The sequence below is a fragment of the Prinia subflava genome, chromosome 2 (genome assembly GCF_021018805.1).
Source record: "Prinia subflava isolate CZ2003 ecotype Zambia chromosome 2, Cam_Psub_1.2, whole genome shotgun sequence".
Taxonomy (NCBI): domain Eukaryota; kingdom Metazoa; phylum Chordata; class Aves; order Passeriformes; family Cisticolidae; genus Prinia; species Prinia subflava.
In genome coordinates this window covers 18,851,080-18,877,976 of record NC_086248.1, presented here as the reverse complement: position 1 = coordinate 18,877,976, position 26,897 = coordinate 18,851,080, and the positions used below count along the sequence as shown (strand labels likewise).

The 26,897-nt window shown below is 36.5% G+C and overlaps 1 protein-coding gene across 1 annotated transcript in view; it reads left to right on the top strand.

The window, feature by feature from the left end:
- The first annotated feature begins 1,204 nt into the window (after nt 1–1,204).
- The window catches only part of TPO (thyroid peroxidase), a 36,669-nt gene continuing 10,976 nt past the window's right edge, over nt 1,205–26,897 (top strand). Inside the window, exons 1-9 of the mRNA XM_063391837.1 lie at nt 1,205–1,298; nt 1,392–1,404; nt 1,489–1,535; nt 4,008–4,089; nt 5,498–5,667; nt 7,940–8,072; nt 12,692–12,821; nt 15,500–15,706; nt 21,258–21,773. Coding sequence (XP_063247907.1) covers nt 1,205–1,298; nt 1,392–1,404; nt 1,489–1,535; nt 4,008–4,089; nt 5,498–5,667; nt 7,940–8,072; nt 12,692–12,821; nt 15,500–15,706; nt 21,258–21,773 — 1,392 coding nt within the window. The remainder of the gene's footprint in view (nt 1,299–1,391; nt 1,405–1,488; nt 1,536–4,007; nt 4,090–5,497; nt 5,668–7,939; nt 8,073–12,691; nt 12,822–15,499; nt 15,707–21,257; nt 21,774–26,897) is intronic.

Below are 26,897 nucleotides of genomic sequence, written 5' to 3'. Positions count from 1 at the left end.
CTTTTTTGTCAAATAAATCTTTTAAAAAATAGAAAAACTCAAGAAAAATAGTTTATTTTACTACATAATATAATATATACATACACATATATATTTAAAATGAGATTATTTTCCTTCTCATTTTCAGGGAAATAATTCTGATGTAAGAACTGACTACACAGTTATCTTTTGATTTCCAGCAGGAAAAAATAAACAAGTCAAGTATTAACGTCAGTTTCTGCTTTGTGGGAACATGACTGTGGCCAAAAAGATTTTGAAATAATTTGTACTGTTAAAGCTTGAGTGAGTACCAGTGCGTAAAGCTGATAGCATAAACTGGGCCCCTGGAAAGTACTTGGCTTTCATAATTCAGAACAGTTACTGCCATCGATAAAGTACAGAACTGTGGAAGATAATCTCCTCAGCAGACAAAAGGTCAGACAATAAAACTTTTGCTTGCCATTTTCCAGAAGAAATTCATCATATTAACTCATGAAATGTAAAAGGAAGGGGTGTTTTCACATTGAATTTCTATGGGCAATATAATTTCTCAGAATTTTCAGACTCAATTTTAAAAAAAAAATATTTGATAGGATATGGAGCTAAAAATATTTCAAATCTTTCAATTTCCAGTCAATGTAAAGCATGTTAAAAATTATACCTCTCAGAGATTTTATGTATTTTCACTGCTGTAAGAAGTGCCAGAGTGCCAGTACTGAAATGGAGACTGCAGCTCACCTCAGCTGAGTGAGCATATTCACTGTGCTGCTTTGATACCAGAGCTATCTATGGATAGGAGCATAGATTAGGTCTGATTAATTGTTATTAGTTTGGCCGTTTCATTATCTTATGTGCAATCACTAATTTACAATCAAACCAGTGTAGTGCACAGACAAGTTCAAAATGAATGGGGGTAAAATATTGATGAATTTCTAATATATATAGGCTAAGTGCTGCTGATATTGTGAGAATGTAAAATGTTATAAAATAAAGTTACATGTACCATTGTGCTAGAAGCTTCTCAAAATGTAAAAGAAAAGTAATAAGTACAGAAGGGAAAAAGAGAAAGTGAATTACTTTGAACTTCAAAAACAGAGTCAGAACATGGCTGGAAATCTAATTTTAAAGTAAAATTTGCCATATACAGAAAATTATTTATAGTCTGGCTTATAATTAGAAGATGAAGGTATATATATATTCAACTGTTATCTCTTCTTTCTTGTAGATGAAAGTTTTCATTATTTTGGGATTTTCAGCATCTATAGCCTTCACAGCTGTTTTCTTTTCTCTCCTTCAAATAGGGAGAGATACCATCTTTGGTAAGTAACAGCAAAATACAAGCTAGTTTCTAATATTGACTGTTAAACTTAAAATACACTGACACTGCAGATAGTTTTACAATGGCAGAATAGCTCCATCTCTTTTGTGTGCAAAATAGACTATGTGGCTTGACTGAGAATTAGTCCATGGAGGTTTTCTTTTAAATTGCAATTTCATAAACTCAGTAAGTAAAACTTTGTATGTGCAATGTATCTCAACCACTTCTTTGACTAGGAGTGATTTTACTTTCTTAGTGGCATTCATATGTCAGATGATACGTTGCCAAACATGATTGCTGGATTTCTTTCCCCATCTGCTAATCATCCTGGCCTAGAGGCAGTTGCCATAGGTTGTCCCACCTGGCACCATCCTGGTGGAGATTATCCCACAGGGGTGCTTCTCTCCTGTGGATCTGTTGGCTGCTGGCACCCTGTGGATTTTAGAGCATCTCAGATAGCGATTTTGTTAAACAAATGTAATCCTGTCATTTTTTACCATCATTTGCATCTGCTCAATTTAAATCAGTTAAATCTAATAAACTAGAATTGTAGCAGATACTAGACTGAATTTTGAAAGAAGTCTGCAGAAACTGATTTTACATGAAATTAAGGCAGAGATAGTTAAGAAACAGGATTTCAAAACACAGTCTCTAATATTATATCGCTGTATACATGATTCATAAGAAATGGTGATATGATGATTCTCTAGGAAAGTTTTCCTAACCTGAAGTTAGTGTAGAATCACAAATAAAATAAAATTATAGGCAAAACAATTTAAATTAAAAACAATTTCCCAAGTTATTGCTTCTTGTGAGAAATCTTTTTTGTACCATCACTGCAAAACAGGAGATTCAGGTGTTCCTTCCATCCTGGATGCTTTACTTGGAGCTTCCATACAAATTGCTTGGAAAGATATGGTCTAAAATGACCACATTACGTTATATGTTAGTTAATAAAAAATTAATTCAAGAATAATGGAATGGTTTAGGACCATTCTGTTATTGGGACCTTAAAGATTATCCAGGTCCACACCCTCTGCCATGTGTTCGGATGCTGTTCATCAGACCAGGTTGCTCAGGGCCTCATCCAATCTGGCCTTCAACACTTCCAGGAATGAGGCAGCCACACCTTCTCTGGGCAACAAGTTCCAGTGCCTCACCACCCTCAAAGTAAAGGATTTCTTCCTATCGTCTAATCTAAAGCTGCCCTCTGTCAGTTTAAAACCATTGCCTCTCATCCTGTCATATAAATCCCTCTTTCTCCTTTTCATATCCTTCCCTAAAGTGCACAGGAAGGCGCCAGTGTACAAAAACGTACATGGACTATTAAAATAGAATAGATGAAATGTGATTCTTTTTATACTGAGTGTTCTTGGTCTGCTAAGACAGTACAAGATAATGTTTATTACTCAAGAACCACATTTTTGAAGACACTGTATTGGTACCAAATCCATACCTCTTAGTAGAAAATGAAGAGAGACAATGGAATTTAAGTATAGCAAGTGGGCATTCTCTTTTATATCAGAGTTGGAATCAATATCACATGATGACCAATACTTCAAGCATTTATTTCTCTGAGCCAAGCCCTCTAAAAGTACTTTAAAATACATTATATTAAACTCTGAAAGGCTTACTTTGTGTATGGCCTATAAAAATCAAACTTGTTTTTTGACATAGACTCAAAAAGGTTTTCAGAAGTAGTGGAAATGATAACACCAAATGAATCATCTGAATATTTTATTATGCATAGGTGAAAAAGAGAAATAACTACTGCTATACTTAGATACTGAAAATTTCAGTAGAGTATAATTTAGCCTAGGAGAGATTACTCCTCATCACATATTTCTCTTCCTTGAGCTGAGTGCTCTATTCAAAAAATAGATGATAGAATTAGCACAGTATGGACTACAGATAAAACATGGTCCCCTAAAATTACACTGTATACAAATTATGAACGGTTGTACAGAAATGATTGCTATTACTTTTTATGATTTGTTTGCTAAGAAAAAAATGGGTCGGTCCACAAAATTCAGATGGAATAAAGGAGTTGTACTTTAACACGACTAGTTCTTTTATTATAAAGCAACATATCCACAAAAGAGGGATAAGCTAAACCTCCTAATAGCATTATACAAAATAGCACAACTGCAGAATTATTATGTTCATACATATCTTTCCATCAAACATGGGTAAAGAAATGAGAATAGGGCTGTCACACGCTGGCCTGATCCCAGGTCTTAATTTTGCTTGAATATGAACTTGAATTCTTCATCTGGCTCAGACCAGCTCATCCCACCTGTGAGGGAGGGTCAGGTTTGTCCTGTCAGTCCAAGGACACTTTGATGAAAAATACACATGGAGCCTAAGGAACACAGCTGCATACAGAGAACACAACGTGTTTCAGCTGGACCTATTATGTTTAGTCCTGTATAACATGTCCATAACTGGATTTATACTTCAAGCAAGGAAATCTAAATCCCCAAGTCTTATAAATGATGGAAGAATTTATTTACCATCCCTACCTTATCTTTTAAAAGGTCAGAAGCCACAGCATTAACTTCAGGAATAAAATATGGAAATGGTTTTAAAGGGCAAAAATTGTACCTCAATATTAGAAACTTGTATATTTTCTAATTGTAAATATTTTAATAAATGAGCAGTTTATTAACATACTTATCTTTCTTTTTTTGTTTTTTTTTCCCCTGTTGAGAACAAATTGAAGATAACTGCATTACTAAGGCTATCCAGAAGGGTTCTATGGTGGATTATGCTTCACATTATGAAATTAAAAGGTAAAAAAAAAAAAAAAAAGAAGTGAAGAATGTATTCAGGAAAAAAGCTTTTATAAAAAAAGTTTGATGTCAATCTTTCTGTTTCTTTGAGAACCCATAAAATCACAAAATCACTGCTCTCATTACCTTTGAGAGATCTGGTCTCGAGGAAGGTGATCCTGCCCATGGCAAGGGGATTGGAACGAGGGGATCTCTAACATTCCTTCCAACCCAAACCATTCTATGATTATGTCACTGATTATCTGATCTAATATGATATTGTGTATTATCACCATATAAGTTTCTCTCTTAAAATGTGAGATAGCATAAGAAACACACACACGGGTGTTTTTCTGAACTAAGTAGCACAAAAAATTCCATTAACATGTGGCTTAACAATCATCCTTTCATGGACCTATTTTTGAACATTAATTATGTTTTTGCCAGTGCAGAGTGAGACAGGAACAACTCCTATGGCATCATGAGCCAAACCCTGTTGCCTTAAATTGGACTGTTAAAGTCCACTTTTGCTTAGACTTTCCTGAAGACTTATCCCTGTGATTTGAAAATGAGTCATGATTTGCAGAGCTCTGTGAGTGTTAACTGTTTATACAGACAGAACTGGCCAAGAACTGTTGCCTCTCTGCATGTAGAGACTGAGGTCACTCTCGGTTTTTAGTGTTAATATTTTGGTGACAATCCTAAGGAATTTAAAATTTAAAAACATAAGTCTTAAGCTTTCCGTGGCTCAATTGCCTCATGTAATAGATGGAGATACTTATATTTATCTGTCTCACAGGATACTGTGGCAATTATTTGGTCGATGTCTTAAACATGATAAATGCTAAGAGATGCTAAAGATAAATGCTTATCAATGCCTGTTTCAATTAGGAATTGAAATTTTATTAGGAATAAAACTGAGACCACTTACACCAGACACAAGACTTCTAAGCTTCCTTTGAAATACTGTGAATGTGGGTATATAGATTGTAAAGTGAATTGGTGCTCAGAAGTTCTATTGACGAATGAGGATGGTCTTGGGTATTAAATGTTTCATGAAAGCAAAGCCTACACACAGTAGTAAGTTGGGAGACCTTTTTTGTGACTATCCTGCACAAGGTCTTCCACTTAGTGCTGCAGGTTCTGCTCTCCCCAATAGTTTTTTCTCATCCTACACGCTTCCCACAAAATGAACTCTTGTTACAGGTGTCCAACCGAAGCATCGTGTCCTTGTAGAATTTTCATTGCAGATCAAGGTCACAAAATCGCCTTCCTCTTTGCTTCCTCAGTGTACTCTTCAATCAAAATATACCTTAATACTTTCAATACCTTAAACTTACCACTTATCTAGCATGGACAGCTTTATTGTTATGAAAAGGTTCTGAAAATGTATACATTGCAAAACCTTCTGTATTTATCTCAATTATAGAAAGATCCAAGGAAGGAGAATAGCAACACCTACTTTGCTACTGGCTTTCTCAAAATTTCCTGAACAAGAGAGTCAAGCTATTTCCCAAGCAGCTGAACGAATGGAAATGTCAATTCATGTGCTGAAACAAAAAGTTTGCCAGAAGCACAAACGTTCATTGCAACCAACTGGTAAATACAGTATATTGACATTGGCAAACCACCCTATTGATTTGTTGAATGCTCTCTTTAGATTAAAGTTCAGTTAAGTTCACTTTTATTTTATTTTGCACTTTCTTTTGTTCTTGAAATCACCCCAGATGGGTTTACATTTTTCTTTGCTGGGGTGTGGGTGGTCTTGTAGTTGAGGAGAGCAGTATTGTACTATTGGCACCCTGTGAACTCATGCCTGTGTGTTTGTATTTGTATAAACCAACCTGCATATCCTCAGTGTTACAAGCTACTTGTTTACAGTGAAATATCTATCTTCCCCAGCAGTTTGGGTTTAGTGCTTGATCTTCTATCACACTATGGCATTGGCATTTTCAAACACACTTCCTCTCAACATATGCATATCCCTCTTTAAAAAAAAAATATGTTCTTATTTCCAAAGCTAATTTTATAAGGCTTTGCTGTTACACATTTATTTTCACTTAAACTGGAGTTTTTTATGTTAGATAGAGAGAGAAAGAGAGATAGTCCAGAAAGTTCAATGTTGTCTAAGAAAAATACTTGCTGTTAATTAGAGATAAATTTCAATATGTCTGTCTGGTGTCTTGAAGGCTCAAAATATCAGAAACATTGACTTTTTTCCCCACCATAATTTAATTCTGTCACTTACATGAAGTGTTCTGTCTTGGTATTAGAACATTTTTTCCAAAATATCCAAGCATTAGAGGGCTGTAGACAAACATAAAGCTCCACAGTTATTTTATTTCCTTGCAGAAATATCTGGCTTACTAAACTAATGGGCCATTTGTAGAACTAAAAATATATCTCTATCTATATGTCTGTGCATATATTTATACACACACACACAGATAAAAATAATCTTTGTGCTGTGCAGTTTCAAAAGAAATTGAATTTCTAAACTGCAGAAGAAGTGCACAAAGCTCTTGTTAATCTTCAGAGCTGAAACAATGTTAACTGAATGAGAGCAGACACTGCACAGTCTATGTGCCACAACAGACTAGTTTTACAGGAATTAAAGAAGTAAACTGACTTTAAAGAAAACATGTGAGTGTCTGCCTAGGCAGCCCAGATAACTGGGGAGCTGGGCTCTGAGTATAATTTTGAACCTGAACTAACACAGAAGTATAGCTCTATCCACAAATTTGGCACGAGTTACTAGTACATAATGACAAGATTATGTAGCCAATCTAAAAACCTATTCTCTCTGTGTTCTCACTACTGCCTTGTACAGGTTCTAACTGCTCAGCAGAACATTTTCTGAGCTAATTTGGTTCTTGAACCTTTGTTGTTTGTTTTTGTGGCTTAATATTTTGGTTTGAACAGTGGACTAAAGCAGCTTACTTCAGAGTTGAATGGGCAGAACAAACAGATATTGGGGCTGGGTGACATGCATCAGCCAGTGGAGAGACAAGGGCAAGAGTTATAAGTTATCTCTACCCTCATCTTTCGTCGTGTGATGGTTGTAGTCACTTTGAATGTCACGGGTTCTCTGAGTTGAGGAAGGATATTCACAGAATCATAGAAAGGTTTGGGTTGGAAAGAACTTAGAGGCTTCCCTAGTTGCAGCCCCCTCCCATGGGCAGAGTCACCTTCCTCTAGACCAGGTTGCTCCTATTTCAGGCACACATCCTCTTCCAGCTGGCCATACATATTTTAATACCTGCAGAGGTGAGAATGGGTGCAAGCTCTCTGCAGCTTACATAATGGTGTGGCTTTGTCCCTCATCATCAGCTGCTCACTGGGAGACCCACCTTGGATTGTATCAGAAATATATTTAATACATGCTGTCTACTGGTATAAAGGAACCTGATTTTACCTAGCTTTCAAATTCCAGCTAATAATTCTGATTCTCCTCCACTCAACACTGAATTCTATAGTCAGGTGCAGGGTCTTTAAATTCCTGCATCTTTCCAGTCCCACATTTTTCTCCTTGGTATATATTTTTGTTCTTGAATGGCATTTTTTACACCTTTGTTGTATACACAGGGACCAGGCAAACAAAGGACTAGAACACAGGGAAAGAAGGAAGCAGTGTGCAAGTCAACCTCAGTTCTCAGCTACTGCTAAACCTCTTTCTTGTATTCTCTATGCATCAGCTAATAAAACCAGCTCTTCCACTAAGTCCCTGATGAAGTCTCTCACAGCACTTCTCACTAAGTGCTCTTTCCAAGGAAGAGGGAGAATTCTGTAGATGCAGCTGAAAATAATGCCTTTTCCACTCTAGCAGCTAAATCCAATAGAGCAAATTGCTTGTCTGGGTTCTTCCTTTCAGATCGTTTATCAGCTGATCTGCTCACTATGATTGCTAATATTTCTGGATGCCTGCCTTATATGTTGCCACCAAAATGTCCAAATAATTGCTTAGCTAATAAATATCGACTCATCACTGGTGCCTGCAATAACAGGTATGTATGATAAAAAATGTGTTCTGAAAAATCCTTCTTTCTCTTTCTTTAAATCCAAGAAGCTGTGTCTACTTTTTCTGAGGAAATTGGTGAAGAGTGACTGATGTTAATCAGTTAAATTTGGCATCAATGTGTCTGTAAATGAGGTGCCTGTGAAAGTTCCTGGAGGGAGAAGTTATAATTTAAACTTTGTTGCACTATCTTTTATAAAAGGTAAGTTTCTAGGATTATGCGAGGAACTTTATACTTAGGGAGAACTGATTTAGTAGATGCCTCTTCTATATAAAAAGAAAAATTAATTCTAACCCAGCATTTTTTATTGAATTGAATAAAAATATATAAAGCAGGAAAACAATATTACTTCCTAAGGAGAAACATTTTTGTATTTTCCAACAACCCTAACAGTTGGCAAGCATCAATCTAAAAATTCTAGGTGTTAGTTTTATAATTTTACATATCGTTTGTATATGTTTAGTGGCTATTTTTTATAAGTATCTACTTGTTGCCTAATCTATTTGGCAATTGTTTCCTGCAAAAATCAATATAGTAGACATGCCTGTCTTTTCAGCACCCTCCAATGCAATGAGTGTAAAACTGAGAATGAGACCCTTTTGAGTACAAGGGTAAACAATATTTGTACTCAAATACAAATATTGCCTCCAAATACATAGACCTAAGGTCACAAACTGAAAGGTGGACTGCAAGTTTACGGGTGAAGTGCTACAAAGATGAAATGTAATCTCATTGTACAGGTTAAGGTGCTCTGCAATGTGGTGAATAAAGAGCAGTACAATTCTGCAGTTTTATTATTCAGCGAGTCTGGTTTTATGAGTTTAATCTGTTTTGTTACATCACAAGTCATTTGCAAGGAATATGCCTGATAGACTCTTTGCTGAAAGGACACAACCTGATACACATCAGTGTTATAAATCTAACTATGTGGATATCCATAATTTCCCCCAGGCATGTTCAGAGTTGCTTGGAATCTGAACTAGCAGCTAGTACAATATTTGCTCTGACAACTCCATCAGGGCTTGAATACATTGGCCAAGATTCATGCAGCTGAACATAGACACATGGCTGAAGCTCTTAATTTACAGGCGTGGCTGTGTAGTCTTTCTCCCTAGAGAGGGAGAGAAGCACTCTGCTATAGGTGAGGTAAAGACCTCTTTCTCATTTCAGTCTGGTATCTAAAGCTGGGTAGGGTAAATATGATTCATTGAGTCTGGTCTGTAGTCACTCTGTTCTACTTTGTATATTTTTATGCTTGTACTACATCAGAACTTAAACCCACCACTCATATTTGGTGGTATTTTAGTCTCATTGCTCTAAATGTCTGTAAAAGGTGTAAGGCGACAAAAACCCCTCCAAAACCAAAGGCTTTGAAACCAGTGAATCAGATCTTATCTGAGCCTAAAACTTTGTGAGCCCCTTGAAATGCCTCTAGTTCTACTGAAATACATCAGTTTAAAAAGCCCAAAACACTGTAAGGCAAATAACATATTCTGTGATGTAAGCCAGCTTCAAAGACTTCAGACATTAAATGAAATACCAGTCTGTGCTTTTCCTTGTTTCACAGCTTCCACTTTCTGGCAGAAAATATATCAAGACCTATGTTGCATTTGTACTTTTGCTCACTGTGTTTGAATATGCAGCTGTACTGCAGATCAGTAAATGCTGCATTTCTTGAATGAAATTTAGAAACAAAATTTAAAGTGGAATAAATAGGGTGTCCACAAGAAAAATCTTTTTTAATCTGTTTAGAAGTGAGCAAGGAAATGCTTTACAATGCTTTTCTGCTAAATCAGTTAGCACATTTGGGAAAAATCAGATCAATTACAAAGGATTTTTTTGCACAGCACTGAGATTGCTTTGTTTTTGTGTGCACCTCCTAGAACAAAGGTGTAGTAAAATTGCATAAACATGACCTTCTATGGAGAATATCAACATAACATCAGACATTTCCAGCAGTTATCATCCACTTTTACTAGTAAGAGATATTAACAGATTCTAGCTTCCTTTCTGCCTAAACAAGCAAAAAAAATTATTTAAAAATTAAGAATAAGGAACAGAAGGAAAATCCAATGAGCTATTTTTTGCCATTTTTTAATCCAAACTAGCTAGCATTAATCTTGTATTTTCTTTAATGTCCACTACAATGAGAGGAATTCATGGGTGAAGGAATTACAGGTACGACAGAAATGGACTCTCAGAGTGTAATTAGATTCACCTAATGTCAGCTTTCAGAGGTAGTGATATGTCTGCTGTAAGGCTGCATTTTTGGCCATTCCTGATAGTGAGAAAAAGAATGGAATGACAGGATGGCACCCAGGAACTTTATGGGTAGATGGACAGGTTGTTAGATGACTAGCCTACTTTTTGTGCACCTAATATCTGAGGCATCTAGGGGAATTTTATCTGCAGCCTTTCTGTTTCATTGTTGTGTCATTCATTCTCTGAGATAAGAACCTCATCCTCAGCCTGGAGGCCCAGTACCAGCAGAGTCAGGAGCATGAGTATGGCTCCAAGTGGGAAAAGCGAGCAACCCTGACTGAATCCAGTGACTTCCATGAGAAGGAATTGAGATGTTTCCTTTGAGTTAGCCATTTCACCTCAATGCAAGCTGAGGGTTCAATTAGCAGCAGGCTTATTTTCCAGAAGTGTCCCGTGTTTCCAGAAGTTATGTGCATGACAGCTCAGCACAACATAAAGCATCATAAACTCCAGTTATTAGGTTGCCATATGGCACTCATTCCATCTACTTGAAACTAGGCAGAATATTAAAATAAGTTTCAAAAGAAAAACATCTGCATAGTGAATGGCAGCTTAGGACTCCAGGTTGCCTCTCAGGCAGCCAAAACAAAATCCAAATGGTGGAATTCCAGTATTTCACAAGTGAATGAAAACTCCCACTTTCCATACATAGCATATATAGTAATCAAATATGAGTAGTTTATAAAGCTGTATGGTAGCAAAATCTCATATTTCAGCTGCCTTTTTAACTCAAGCAAGATTCCAAGACATTAACGTGTTTAATACAGCAATAAAAAGCCATGTGAGTGGGGTTTTACTAAAGAAGCATTCCAGTGATCTGCTAAAATACAAAAGCAATCAGAAGAAAAATCACTGGTTAAGCAGCTACATTAACATTTCATTATTTTTAATTGAGTGAAATAGCACTACACTATGTGCAGTATTTTATGCAATTTCAATAAAGGCAAATCAACTGTAACTAATTCGAATGCTTTATTAAAGCATACTTCAACCTTCAAGTGTGAATTATTGTGGATAATTAAGTGTATTACTGCACCATATAGCTTGGCAAATTGAGTCTCTTCAGTGTGCTGGAGATCAATGAAATATTAATATAATAATTGTTTAGCATACTGAGAGACATGTAAATGTATGTTTTAACACTATGTATTTCTACCAACATTCCAGAAATATTTCTAGGTTTTTGTGGCTTACTTTACTATTTTAGTCAACTGAGGGCATTGCAAAATATTATTTCTTCTTTTTAGTGTTGATATATATTTAACAATTATGAAATATATTGAACAGGACATGTGAAAAACAATCAAACAAAAACAAATCCTAAAATTTCTAATATTCATGATAGAGGGAAAACTAATTGGGTCAAACCCAAGGCTCACTGGCTATACTAATAAATAGAAATCACCAAGAATCGTTTGCTGACCCTCAAATTCAGTATGACCTGATTCTTGCCCCCGTCTTCCTTTCACACATTTGTCTACACTTTTTTACACCCCTTCCCCCTTTGAGGTAGGCTGGCTGTGGGATAACAAACTGTTATGCAGTGATGCCAAGATGCGCTCAGGCAGGTGATATTCAGAGAAAAGCAAGTTGTTGTGACAAAAAAAATACACTGCAGTTAGTGCTGGCAACCTAGCATAGTTCAGTGCCTGGGCTTTGTGCATCAGCCCTCTGGACCCAAGAAATTGGTATAGCTTCAACCAGAGGGAGCACTGCCACTGGGTGCAGGTTCCATCTCCTCAGCCCTGCCTCCTTTGCTCTTGCTATATGATTTCCTCTCTGTGACTAGTGTTCATTTTTCATTTAAGCTTTCTTCACCTGTACTCTAGGGTTTTTTCATATTTTTCTAAGTTTTGATTTCCTTGCTGTTGCTCTAAACAAACATCTTTTTAAAGATGTTAGCAAAGGCACTTGAGAGTATATCTGACTTTATTGGGAGTGAGGACACTATCAGGAACTCACCTTCCCAGCAAGTATTTAAAAAATGTCAAAAGGTAACCAACTTAGGTTATAAAGACAAGTAAAACAGTAATAATTCATTAGCAATTTAAATTTTTGTTATTTTCCTTTTGAGTAAAAGTAATACTGGCATACATGAAGACAAGTATTTTATGCCCTTTCAAAGATTACTACATGAACATCTTGTTGTAATGGTATATTGCTCTGAGGCTGATGATTATTTAATATTTTATTATTATATTTTTATGGTCAAGTCTTACATTCAGAACATAAATATAATATAAATATATATATATTTATTTGTATGCTGGATTCAGAATATATTTGGTGGTTCTGCTGCTGCTGTTGCTTTTGGGGGATTTTTTGTCTTGTTTTTCTTTTCGTAGGGAACATCCTCGATGGGGAGCATCCAACACAGCTTTGGCTAGGTGGCTGCCAGCAGCCTACGAAGATGGCCTCAGCCAGCCTCGAGGATGGGATCCCAGTGCCCGATACAATGGATTCCAGCTGCCCTCGGTTAGGAAGTGCACCTCCAGACCACTTCAAACACTTACACTGGGTTATTATCATACCTGCCACCACAGACCTCCATTTGCACCAGTAAATGAAGTATCTGTGTAAAACACTTCAAAAGTGTCTGTGGAGCTCAGTTAAGAAGCCAATGGCTTTGGTAAAGCACAAGTTCACCCACGTGGTGAAAGGTTCCCTGCCCCTGTCTGGGGTAAGCCCATGGAGCAATGCAGGGTCATTGACTGTCCTGAGGAGCAGCCCAGTGCTCCAAAAAGTGCTGTAGGGGAGAGCAGGCAGGGCAGGAGCCAGCCAAATGCCTGGCCTGGCAGGCACCAGGCAGCCAGCAGACACAGGGTAGAGAAAAGGTGCACAGTGGATCTGACTTTGACCTTCCCATGATGAAATTGTAGAGAAGAGGGAGGTCTACAAGGATGCATGCTGCCATAGCAAGAGGAAATGGTCACAAGTTGCTCCAGAGAAAATTTTGTCTTGAAAGAAGAAATTGAATTTGTTGTAGCACAATTAAATGTTGGAATGGGTTTTTGTTGGAACATGGATTCCAGCCTAGAGAACTTTTGGCATAACCCTCATGGGAAATACCCAAAATCTCTCTTGATGGGGCTCTCAATAACCCATCCTTGCTTTCAATTTAAAGTTGCCCATTGTAGTCTCCAGAGTTTCCTTCCAGCCTAGACATTCCAGCACTTTTATGATTCTTTGTTTTAATAATGGCACCTTTATTCAGGGAAGGAGGAGATGGAAAAGAAGGTTGGGCATTAGCTAAACAGATATAAAGCACATAGACATGCCAGCCTGTGTGTAGGTGTGTGCGTGTATGCCATTCCTCATAGGTTAGCAAGCCTTAACTGAGGAAGTATTGCTGTCAAATCATAACTTCATTTTTTCAATAGTCCAACTTACCGAGCTTAGAAAGTATTGCAATATTTATGGATTTTAGCACCTCATATACTTAAAAAATAGCAAACCTTCTGCAGAGGGAAGTTTGGAAAAAAAAATATTTGCACAGAAGACTGGGTGAAAAATTCCCCAGTGCAGTGTACAATGATTTGGGCTGGATTTACAATTTGTGATTTGTCATCATTGCTTTGAAACCTGACTTTTAATGGACTCAAAGACTTGTTATTTTAACCATTGTATGTTTAATAAGGATAAGCAAGAGAATTTAGTGTTAATGTCACCTGCAACTCGTGTTATTAATTAAATAACATTGTCTCTAACCTACACAATTTAGCTCTCAGAGATGAAACTCTGACATTTACACAGGCAAATTTCCAGCAGATAGTACAAACTGCCTTTTTCTAGATTCACTAAGGTACATGTTTGTAATGTAAAACACTCTCAAAAAAGATTATATAACTGTACCAAATCTGATCATCAATGTCTGACCATCAGCAAGGTTCTCTGCCTTGTTTTGGAGTAAGGTAGGGTTAAACTAATATCATAAAAGTTTTTTCTAATTTACATAATTGTTCTTTTTTGTACTTTTAGCTATCTAACTATAACCTTTTAAAAGTAATCTGCAAATATTGTGAGAGTGATAGATACGTTGAGGATTACTATAAAGCAAAACAGAGACAAGAAAACTTTACTAATTTCAAAAAAAAGTTTTTCCTTTGTGGCCACCTAGGCTATTAAAACACTGATCTAAAGATCTGAATTCCTGATGAGCTGTAGGTAGCTTGCTCTCAACTATTTCAGTATAAATCCTGATGTTGCTAACAAGTCCCATGTTGCCTGTTGTCCTTAACAATTCTATTTAACTGAACCTGCCTTATACATTCATTATACAGCCCTTATATTTATTACAGACCCTGTGAGTCTAGTTTATGTGCTGCCCTTTCAGTTGCAAAACTTCCCAGGCAATTGTTATTTGCCAGGGAATATTTTGTAGCATGAGGAAGGACTCTGTGAATAATGATACCCTTAACATCTGTACAAACTGAGTGCTGATTTTGCCCTGATGGTTTTGCTTGGTTATTAATATAGGCCGGACATATATAACATAGATATCCCCATACGATATCACATAGGATACGTGCTCCTCCTCAGAGCATCTGTATCTCTGTGCATTTTGCACAGAATTGCATCAGAAATATTTTTTGGCTTCTCCTTGCCTGGGAAAAGGAAGCTGAACTTTCAGCTACCATGAACTTTCAACTTACCTCATGTCCTAGTCTGCATATGCTCCTTCATTTGTGTACAGAGCAGCTCAGACCTTCTGAGTATCAACAGTGATTTGAGATTTCCCAGTAAATCCTTCTGTTTAAGGAAGAGAAAATAGAGTAAATAGAAAGAAAACTTTTACACAGTCTAAAATAAATGTGTGGTTATCAAAATTCTTTGAAAAGAAACAGATCAAAGATATACTGCTCATTGGCAAACATACTGAAAAAACTCGGCTGAAACATGTTTGAAACCGTTTGTCTCACCTTGGTCTCAGCTCCTGAACAGAAATAAGAGCCTGATAGAGGTTGGGTTTTATATTGTTGTTGGATTTTTTGGTTTAGTTTGGTTTTAGGCAAACCATTAGAAGCACTCTACAATGTAAAGTTGGGGAGTGGGAAGATAGCTTTAGTCACTGTTCCCCCTTCTTTTCAGTGTTTTATCTTTTTGTGAGAAGTAAAAACTGTTTGGCACTCAAGGTAAATTAGTTCTCTTCTCAGGTTCGTGAAGTGACAAGAAAAATTATTCATGCACCTAATGAGGCTGTTACTGAAGACAACTTGTATTCTGATATCATTATGGTATGGGGACAGTACATAGACCATGACATTTCATTCACACCCCAGAGCACAAGTAGAACCACCTTCCTAAGTGGGATGGAGTGTCAGATGACTTGTGAAAAACAAACCCCATGTTTTCCAATAAAGGTAAGATTCTAATCTTAATTCTTCAAGAGAAATTCAAGGCTCTAAAACAGGTGAGTAAAATCAAGAAACTTTAGAGCAGTGATAGAAAAATAGAAACCAGTACAACTATTAAGTGAAAGAGGTAGACATTTAAAACTTTTTTTAAGAGATAATAAACTATAGTTAATGTACTTAATACATATTTCTTTTAGCTAAGGTTTATGTTGCAGAGAAACCTTACCGGTCCCTCCTAATGTTATTGTTCTCATGCTTCAAGGTTTTGAGTTCTATTGTGGAAAATAGCAAAGTAGTCATTTACATTTTCAACCAGATAAAGTGAAAGGATCTTAATGTTACTCACTGAAAGCAAAGATATTTCTTCCACTTAATGCAAACTTTTGAAAAGAGCTATCTTTTCAATGTATGTATATAATAATCTCCAGGGAGCTGCTGAAACTTACATACATCACATCTTTGCTTTGAGCAGATGGAAAACATGAGTTCAAAGCCTGTTAGAGGGCTAGAAGAAACATAAATAGGTATAAATATAGGTTACTGTATTTTTGATCACTTCATTTAAAAATATAGTCCTTCTTTCACTCAAAAAAAATGAGTAGCAAAGTAAAACCATGCTTTTGTTTCTCAAAGCACAGCCTGTCCAACTCAGGCTACAGGAAAGCCCCATGCCCATCAAAGCCCTTGGTGATGTTCAAGTCAGAGAAACCTAAATTGCTTTACATAGAGTTGGAGCTTGACTATTGACCAGGTTCTCTATGTACAGCCATGTAGGGCTTCCATCAGAACAGAAAACCTTTTTTGCCTCAGCTTACTGTAGTTGATAAATATTCCACAGTCTCCTTTTGCTCTAAGTGCCTCATTCCTCTGTCATTAAATGTAGAGGAAAATTTGTCTACCTGTAAAGAGAACTAAATCAGGTTATATTAAAAGGTGGCTCATCTTGCATAAGGTGAGAGAATTTAAAATAGAGGGAAGCTTAAGGGAAATTAATGACTGCCTACAATTTAACCACATGCAGATAAATCTAGTCCCTCTCACCCTGGAGATATGAACTTTTGAAAGTTTGCAAACATGTCTTGAGAGCATTCAGCAAGAACACAGGCTTCCTAAAGAACCACATTCTTTCAGACAGTGAGCAACTAGGAGCACTGAGTAACCTCAATCAGCCACAACAGCCCTAATTACTACAAATATGACATAGTTCTGACAAAAATCTCTAGTTTGCTGTGTTTCAAATTTCCATCTGGGGCAAGAAATTGTTTTTTCTGTTTATATTTTTAAGTAATAGTCTTAGAAATATTCCCATTACCAAGAGAGGCCAGGGTGGACATCCACTCCCTGACTGGCAGTGTTTTGCATGATGTGAAGATAGATCCATCTGAAACATATACCACAACATATTGACTCCCAGTTTTAAAAAGTCTGTTTGCTGTAGCTATACAGCTGCAAAAGTCTTCAAAAATCATTTGTGTTTATGATATATTCTTTGAAATAGCACAATTAGTATTGATTTTTAAGTGCAAAACCCCCACATTTTTTCATTACTACATGGATTTTTTGATTGAGAGGAGACTCATACTGTTTCCTACAAGTTGAATGAAATGTGGATCACAGGGACCATAGTGGTCTAATCACTGAACCCTGACTAACTCAAGCCTCAAAATGCCATCTATTTAAAAAAGAGAGACAATGTAAGGGATCTTTAAAAAAGACTCCAAGACTAGCATTATTCATGTGGTAGAGGCATTCAGTGCAGAGGGATAAAAGGTGTACAGATTGTCACAGCACAGACTTGCAAGTGCATCTTTCAGTGCTCCAAACAAGGCACAGACTTTGGATTTCTGTCTCGGAGCTGTGAGAAGGTTCAGAGAGGATGTTTCAAGGATGCTCTTGGAGGCGAGTTATGTGAACATGAACTAAACCTGCCATTGGATATTTAAATCTAGCACTGGATGCTGCTCCTACTCAGCAGTGCAGCCCTGCAGGAGGAGGGCTCAAGGCTGCCTTCGGTGTAGCCATGACTGGCCAGGGCAGGGGACATACAAAGACATTCAGTCACAACCCTGCAAGTATTAGATAAGTTTCCCAACTTGTGGCCCCTTTATATGGTTACAGTCCCATGAATCTTTTAGCTCCATGTTGTTATTAACCTGTTAGTCACAGCTTTGATGGACAGATGCAAAGATGTTTATTCTTTTGCTTTGTTATATATGTTCAGTATTTTGTGACTGTTTTTTCCTCAAAGACAGAGAATAGATTCTGTATTAAAAAAAAGGAAAAAAAATTAAAAGAAAGGGCTGTTGCAGTAAATAGTGTGATCAGAGGAACTAATTTTTGAACACTGAAATAAAATGCTATTACCCTCTAGAACTAATCTTCTTTCAGAATTATTAACGAAATAAATTTCCACATATTAAATATTTGGAAAACTGCCACATTTAGTTTTATACCTTCATTTTGTATATGAAGAAATTGTGGCTGGTTTCCAAAGGCAGTGAAATCAATAGCATATTATACAACAATGTAGACATAGAGGCTGGAGTTTGCACTCTTGCTGTTCTTACAAAAGTGGCACCCAAGGGAGAATCCACCCACAGAAAAGGACAACTGTGACTGCAGCTGCACATCCTCCTCTCTGGGGGTTTCAGCAGGGAGAGGAGGCTCCTGACTGCACAGGTTAGGGAATCTGCCTAGAAAATATTCAGAGTGAGTGCAATTCAAGGAAGGAGCAAAAGCTGAAATAGTTCATTAATATTAACAAGTGTAGGTAAATGATTCATAAGTTACCAAGAACCATTGCAATTTTCTGTTGGGGACATTTTTGTAATAAATGCTATAGAATTTCTCACATAGAGACTGTAGCTTATGGTAGAGCCTGAATATTCTTTTTTTCTTTTTTGCCGTATATTTATGGGGTTCCCTGGTGGGAAAAAAAAAATAAAAACCAACCCAAAACCAAACAAACAAAAAACCCAAACCAAAAAAACCCCTCACTACCTTTAGTTTACACTTCTTTTATAACAGCCTGACATGCAGAACAGGGTTGTGGAGATGACATGTCATTCCTCAGATTATTATTTCAGGTTAGGTCTGAGACATAAAGAACCATTAGAAAGACTTTCTTAGGAGAGCTACTGACTTTATTCAGTATTAATGACATTGGTTCCAAAAAGTTAGACACGACACATACAGTTAGCATGATGCAATCCAGAAAAGCTTTCAGTTACCTGAGATACAAAAAGGTGGAAAAGAAACAGTCACAGAAAAGTGAGGTGGTTTGAAAAAGGTGGCATGTAACATGACAAGTTACTGTCTCAGCTACAAATAAATCAGTTGTCTGGACTCAACAACCAGCAACATGAATCCCTGCCTTTTTCTTCCGTTTCAGAAGCAGCAGCTTGCTGTCAGATGGGATCATGGGCTCTTCTCCAAGTTGCATGCCCACAAATAAGCATTATTTTTCTTTTTTTCCAACTTTCACAGACAATAAGCTAGGTTTTCTTTTACATCTATAGCAAAAAAAAACCCTTTACAAGGTCAATTCCCACAGAATAAATTCACAATTAGAAAATTTTTCTTTTACTACAATAACAGTTTAGAGATTGTGGTACACTTAAACAATTATTGCCTTTCATTTTCCTACACATAGAAGAATTTCACCATAACAAGGCTTGACTATGCATATATAATAACCATTCAAATCAACATGCAGCTATACAGGAAAACTATTGTGGCCAATCAGGGGTTTTTTGTAACTTTTTCCCTCTAGAACTATGTGGCACAAACAAAAAGAGTAATATGAATTTTAGCCATTAGTTTTGAAAAAAACCCTCAGTATTCAGTACCCATTTCAGCAGTAAAGGGTCTCTTTTTTCACTCAGATTATTTTTAATGTCTTCTAATAATAATGTAAGGAACCTCTAATTTACACATTCAGCTGCTGACTGCAAACTACTTATCCTATGAAAAGGGAAAGGACAGCATTATGTGGCTCTGTTGGTCCCTTAATATTCATTACTGCTGTTTCTTCTCCACTGGAGACCAGAACAGATTGAACCGAAATTGCAGAGGCAGTTAACTAAAGATTATTCAGCATGAACTTCAGTCAGTGTTGGTATGTTTTGCTGTGAGCCTTGCTGTTTAACAGCACAAAGGCATTTCCTACATTCTTTTCTCAGCGATACCTGAATTCTTACTGAATATCTCCTGATAACTAGGAGCAGGAGACTACTCAAACACATACAGGGCTTTGGCTGAAAAGTTAAGATATTTGTATTATGAGATGAGTTGCCTGCTTACATTACCAGCTGAGGGGAAAAAGAAACCATACTAATAACAAATGACTTAATAACAAATGCTAAATAGAAAACACAAAACAGAGAAATTATTGATTTCAAAAATCATTCAAAGAAAATTACTTATTTTCTTCAAACATAACCTACTTTGGTTTGCTAAAACCTAGGCAGTGAAGAGGTAATGGTAGAATTTCTTTACCAAACAAAACTGAAAAAAAAATTAAACCATTTCTTAATATAAATAATTAGTTGGTACCAATCTCTACTGACATGAGCTCTCAGTAGCAAGAAAAATTTACTTGTTATAATAAATGAGGTAACATTATTATATAAAGTTAATTAATTTTATTCCAAAGTTGCTTTGTTACTGTTAACCTCAATCTAATGACTGTTCCATCTGTGCAGTCTGACCTCTGTATTATTAGAAAAATAAAGAAGAAATTACATCACATATGCAGTATTCACTGTCTTCTGCCAAAAAGTTCTGAAGAATGAAAAACAAGCAGATAGAATACAAATAAGGGCTACCTCAAGTGTCTGTATAAAACATTTATTTTCTCTTAGTCAGATTTTTGAACCTCACTATTTGACCTCAGTGTCTCAGCTGTGTGGGGATCAAAGCAATAAAGGACTGGGCAACCGTTCATCCAGACAAGTGTATGTGCAGCCTTTGCTTCTTACAAAGGTGGTCAGAATTCAGTACTTGTAAGACAACTGTTGCAGCAAAATAAAGTGGCAGAAGACTCGTGGGGGACAGGCAGAAGGCAGAATGAATATTTACAGCAGTCCTTTTTAGTTAGGAAACTGGATTAGAATTCAGTATTTAACCAAAGCTTTTACAGTGTGCTGCTGCAGACACTGAAACTCCTCATTATGTTTTTATGCATACAGGTCAGCCTGCTCTTTCAGCTGCTCTTCAGTAGACCAGAATTTGACCAGATGTTCATGTCTTCACTCTAAAACATTTTATGATGAATTTTGATTTTAAAGCCAGACTGATTTAGATGTAGATGTATGACATCAATAGCTTATGATAGAGTAAAAGTTTTGGGGTTCATTTGTCTCTGCTTAAAAAAGATTCATCTTTTTCCTTAAATCTAAAGTAAAACAATCTATACAGATTTAGAATATGTCACTCCAGTAGATGAGGTCTGAACAATGAAAAACTGAGACAGCAAAGGTGAGTATTTAGACAAGACTCAATTCAGCATCCATAGCTGTTCTCCTCACCTCAAAAACTGCCCTTATTTTGTATGCAGGTAACCACCAATGACACATTATCTGCAGGGATGGATTGCCTGCCCTTCTACCGCTCATCTCCTGCATGCGGCACCGGTGATCACGCTGTTCTCTTTGGAAATAGATCACTGCTAAATACAAGACAACAGATCAATGGCTTAACTTCTTTCCTTGATGCCTCTACAGTCTATGGCAGTACCCCTGCTATTGAAAGCAAACTGAGGAATTTAACCAGCAAAGAAGGCCTTCTTAGAGTAAACTTAAAGTATTATGACAACCATCGGGAATACCTGCCTTTTACAGACCTGATCCCATCCCCCTGTGCACAAGACCCAAAGGCAGGTGGAGGTGAGAGGCTGGAGTGTTTTCTGGCTGGGGACAGCCGCTCCAGCGAGGTGACATCCCTGGCTGCCATGCACACGCTGTGGCTGAGGGAGCACAACCGCGTGGCCCGGGCCCTCGGGCGCATCAACGCGCACTGGAGCGCCGAGACCGTCTACCAAGAGACGCGCAAGATCGTCGGGGCTCTGCACCAGGTGGGCTGCCCCTCTGCGTGTCTGCACACTGCAGGGAGCATCTCAGAGCTGCAAATATGCTTCTTTTAGGGGCATTGGGGATCATGTTACCTTTTCTTTCCTACCTATTTCCATGCTTCAAATAAGGCATGTTTAAAGTTCATTTTGCTTGCCACTTTCCTAAACGCAATGAGACAGTGCTTAGTTTGTCTAGGCCCCTCAGTGCTCCAATTTTCATGGCAGTTTATACTCAGATATATATTTATGCAGGCTTGTCCAATGTCTGTTTTGTGCTTTTTCAGATTTTTTTTTTTTTTTTGGTAAAGGAAATTATTTAAAAGTAATGTCTCTGTATTTATATAATGTTCAAAATATTTACTTTCTCACAGGTATTACATAGAGAATAAAATGCCTGTGTAAAATGCCTATAAAGTTCTCAGTGAAGTAGTAATGCACAAATTTCAGGGGCTACTGTTGACAGGAGGTAGCAGGAGAAATAAGTATGGGAAAATACAGAAGAGTCCATAAGAATGTTTATATTAGACATGTTTTCTGACTCTTACAATTTTACTTTTTTCAGTACCAAAGGAGACTTTTTTGAAGATAAATTGGGGAAGGATGCAATAAAACTTCACTTTTCTGATAAAACACTTTTCCTTTCTTCTGCTACAATGTTTAGACAGTGGAATAGAATACAAAGCATGTTTCCTTCAAGAAACCACCTGCATTACAAAGACCTTCTGTCTTTTGGCACTCAAAGCCATATAGCTTCAGAGAAGTAACATACTTCATTTAATTGTATTTAGTCAGTTCTTTTGAAATGTTTGGCTTTTTGTTTGCTTTAACCAAGTCAGCTCCTCAGCCATAAATATGCCATTTTCATTCAAAGAATGGCATTGACAAGTCAGAATAGTTGTTAACACTTGTTAGAAGAAAAGTGCAAGTCCAAAAGCAGGCCTCTGTGCATTCCTACCCTTCTGGTTTGCAGCCACAAACATTATGGCCTGAAAGAAACTGCTTTGTGCAAGGCAATGCACTGCGTGGATCAGCACTGCTCATTATCTCTGCTGGTATCACAGACTAATGAGATTTGACTATGGCTCATTAGATATGTGTTTGAGTTATATCTAGCTACTATATCTCTAGGTTTAGAGACATTCATTCAGGAAAGATAATTGGAGTATCTCTATTAGTGGGGTATGTTAACTGGCACACTAATGAAAGTTCTGGTTGAATTTACCTTGAGATTTCCACTATCAAGTTCTGTTTCAGTTGCTAGACATTTCTAAAATTCTCTTTTCTTTTTTTTTTTTTTTTAAGGAATACTTTCAAGCATAAGTCCTGCCTGTGGGTGTGTAATTATAGAGAATTGAACAAAAAGCCTTTGCTTCTTTCTAGAATAAGATGAAAAAAATCTTTCTTCAGATCATACTTTACTTCCTGATTATTTTTTTTTTTTTTTGGCACCATAAATATCTCTAGTGACAAGTATTTGATAATAGAAACTTGACAAAGTTACCAAACATAACAATTGTCTGTTGATATCCTGGATAAAACAGATTTTTTTGGCTGCATTATACAGTTTCACTGATAAGGAGTTGTAACTGTCCTTTCTATTTCATGGGAATCACACATGCACAACTTTATAAAGTATTAACACTGCAGTATACAGTGGTAAAGATGCATTTCTGACTTACCTCATGTTTTGTGCAGAAAGACATTTTTCCATTGTCATTTACTATCTGAAGAAAAAAATGTTTGATTATGCAACTGCTAGTCTTAGCATCACTATCTCATACATATGTAGTTTGCATGCACCTATGCTGTTCTTTCTGGAGACAGTTTCCCCTGATGTGCCATTTGGATTATGAAAGATGGATGATTTGGCACTAGTCAGATGGAGCAGGACTTTCAGAGATCAATTTGAATCCAATTCTCTTTGATTTATTACGGTACCAGAGAACCATCTCCAAATGAAGGCAGTTGCTCCCACTTGATCCTAATTTTATGCCTGTAGCTTTCAGTGTACATATAGGTCTTTATTTCACTTCCTTCTACATTTGCTTGTGTCCTCTGAGCATCTTGCATGGTTCAAGTCATGGGTTGAAAGTGGGTGACTTCTGAGACTTACATACATTAAATACTTGGATGAAACTTGTTTGTGAAATTAGGTGATTAGATAGCTCATCTCAGACATATGAAATTATAAAGAAAAATTGAGAAATAATATGTATTATAAAGCAGTATATGTTGAATAATGTCAGAACTCATTATAAAGTGTATCATTCAGACTATTAACAGAACTATAATGTGTTCATCTTTTTATTAAAAATTGGACTCTTGTAAAATCACCTTTTATCCTACAAAGTTTAGGACTTCCATATCATCATGTGTAAATCCTTTAGTATTTTCACTGTGAACTGCAAACTAACCATGCACAGCACTTCAATGAATAAACATCATTGCTATATTTGATAGTTTTCTATTATTTCTGCAGTCTTTTCCAAGTGCAGAAGCTTCATTGAATTGGCACTACAGTATCTCAGTGAGATACTATTCCTCTGCAGTTACAGCTGGTCAATGGCAATGACAAGATGCACTTTTGACCTTACTTATCCTTATGGTAGTTCACATATTTTTATATTATTTCTTCCAGCCTTTTGTTTTGTTTTGTTTTGTTTTCCTGTTCCAACCATTGTGCCCCATTCACACTTACTTTGAGATATACTTGTAGAGGTTTTTGTAAGGAAAGTGTCTTGAACCCTATGAAAAGTGATAAGAATTTCTGGATCTTTTACATCTAATTGATAATAATGCTTAACATGAACAAAAGTTTTCAAGAATAAAGTGAAATTATGTAACCTACAATTTTCAACATACAATATTTGGCTGACTCCTGCTGAGGGTGGCTCAGCCTGGAGAAAAATGCATCCAGGATTCTCAGTGTGTTCATAAGGCTTGGAAACACCTGTTGTAATTCTGCCTTCTGAATGAGAAGAGTGCTGCTTTAACAGTAACATCCTATCTGACTTGTAGTATTCTAGTGTTTACAGGTCAGGATTCAATTACTTTTTCAGTAAACAGTGCACATGGGATTCATGATATGATGTATAATCTATACAAAGCCTTTTCTGACACTCAGATGCTGTTTCTATCTGGATACTTGATTGGCTGAATTGCTAAGAAATTTGTGTTTTATTTTCTCTAATATGACTAATGGCTAACATTTAAATGTTCTTTATTTCTCAGTTAATATATGATTATATAGATTTAACAGATAATATAAAAACACCGAGCATATGGGCCTCTGTTTAAAACACAGTGCTCATTTGTCACAATTTTCCACTAATTTGTACTGTTGGAACAATGACTGTCATGAGATAGTAGAAGTATTGATGTTATTGATTAAAATTGTTTTCTTCATGAGGCTCCTGGAGAGCCTGGATTTGATGCTATGAGATGATGAATGCAGCCTAGGAGGAGCTTGGATTACCACTGATCTCATAAGTGTCACAAAGAGCTGAGAACCACTCAGCACCTTGCAGGTTCTGACTCAGGATATCCACATACATTTCTTATGCTGCTGCAAACACCCAAAAGTTAACTTTTTGTTAACAAATATACTCAAAGTAAGCTAGAAATGATGGCACCATTCATTATACTAGCTTGTGATTTCTTTCCCGTGTAGTTGCTTTCTGTTTGATTTTATTGACATATTTTGCAACAAGCACATTCCTTTGTTTCCACAGGAGAATCTCATTTATTGAAGGAATACTCTACTGAAAGAGAGTATTGTGCTAACTTGTGAAAGTAAATAAGCCTTTTATTTCATTCTCTGTGAGAAAGGACTGTATGCAAAAGAATTTTAACAAAAATGATTTTGATGTTTGTCATCTGTTAACATCTTCTTTAAAATTTATATATGTGTCAATTGTGAGAACCTATAGTGAGCCTCTCCTTGACTTCACAAAGACAAATTTGGCCACATCCAGAGACTACACAAATGCTAGATGCTATTTCAGACGTGATCCTTTGGCAGATTCCAGTAGCAGTATCATATTCTTCTGTATTAGTTACAACTGAATCTGTGCTGTCTAAAACTCACCTCTACTTGATGGAGCCTTATTTAGCGTTTGGAAGTTTCCATCAAACACATGTCTCTCCTAGTGCAGGGTAGGCAGGCATAAGACCTCTTTTTACCCTTAGCCTTTTAATTTTCTGTCTTGAAATGGCAACCCCTCTTTCCCTATCAAGGAAATTAGAAATGAAGATGTTGCCCCTGGAGCAAATGAAACTCTGAGTTGCCCTTTCCTTCAGGGAGTATGGCCTTCCCGAGCAGCTTAGCTTGGGATTTCATTTAAAATGAACAAAAAAAATAGTCATAGCAGGATTTTTGTATCCATGACTCCTCCATAAGGTCCTTGATTGTAAAAACTATATATCTAAAATTAGAACTGCTGTCTTGCAAAACTTTTGTGAATAAAGCAAAAGTTTAGCTTTTGAAATGACAGTGTCAGTATTAATTTCTTGCAATATTTTTTTTTTGTTTCATATGCTACATTAAAGAAGCTGAAAAAGAGATTCTAACATATTGTCTTTTATATATTTTGTTCACTGCATGACCTAACCTGAAAACCTAGACCTCTGCTTTCTGAGAAAAGTGATCAAATTGAGGAAAAGTTTGCTTGTCTGTGCTCTGTGCCTAAAATAAAAATACAAGTTTTTATAAGGTCATTTTATGCCAGCTAGTTTTTCAATATGCACAATATCAAGTTCAAAATACATTTCTCTCTATATTTATTGCATATTATATTGAATCTATGAGGTATTTTATTGAGTTCATTATGCTTCATATTTATCTCATATTGCTTTATTGAGTTCAGCATAATCGTTAACCTATAATGCATTTTCATTTTATTTGTTACAATAGAACATTTTCCCCTCTTTCCTTTTGTCGTGATTACTCCTATGCCTTTTCATGCCACTGTAATATTATTACATTGTAAAAGCATTTGATAGAACATGCTTATAAGTCCTTTCATTTTTGACAGGTATTTTTTATAAGTCTATAAATTGACCTAAGTTTAGTATAAAATGTCTACAAGGGGATTTGGAGCACCAGTATTTTAAAGTCCCATCATTTCA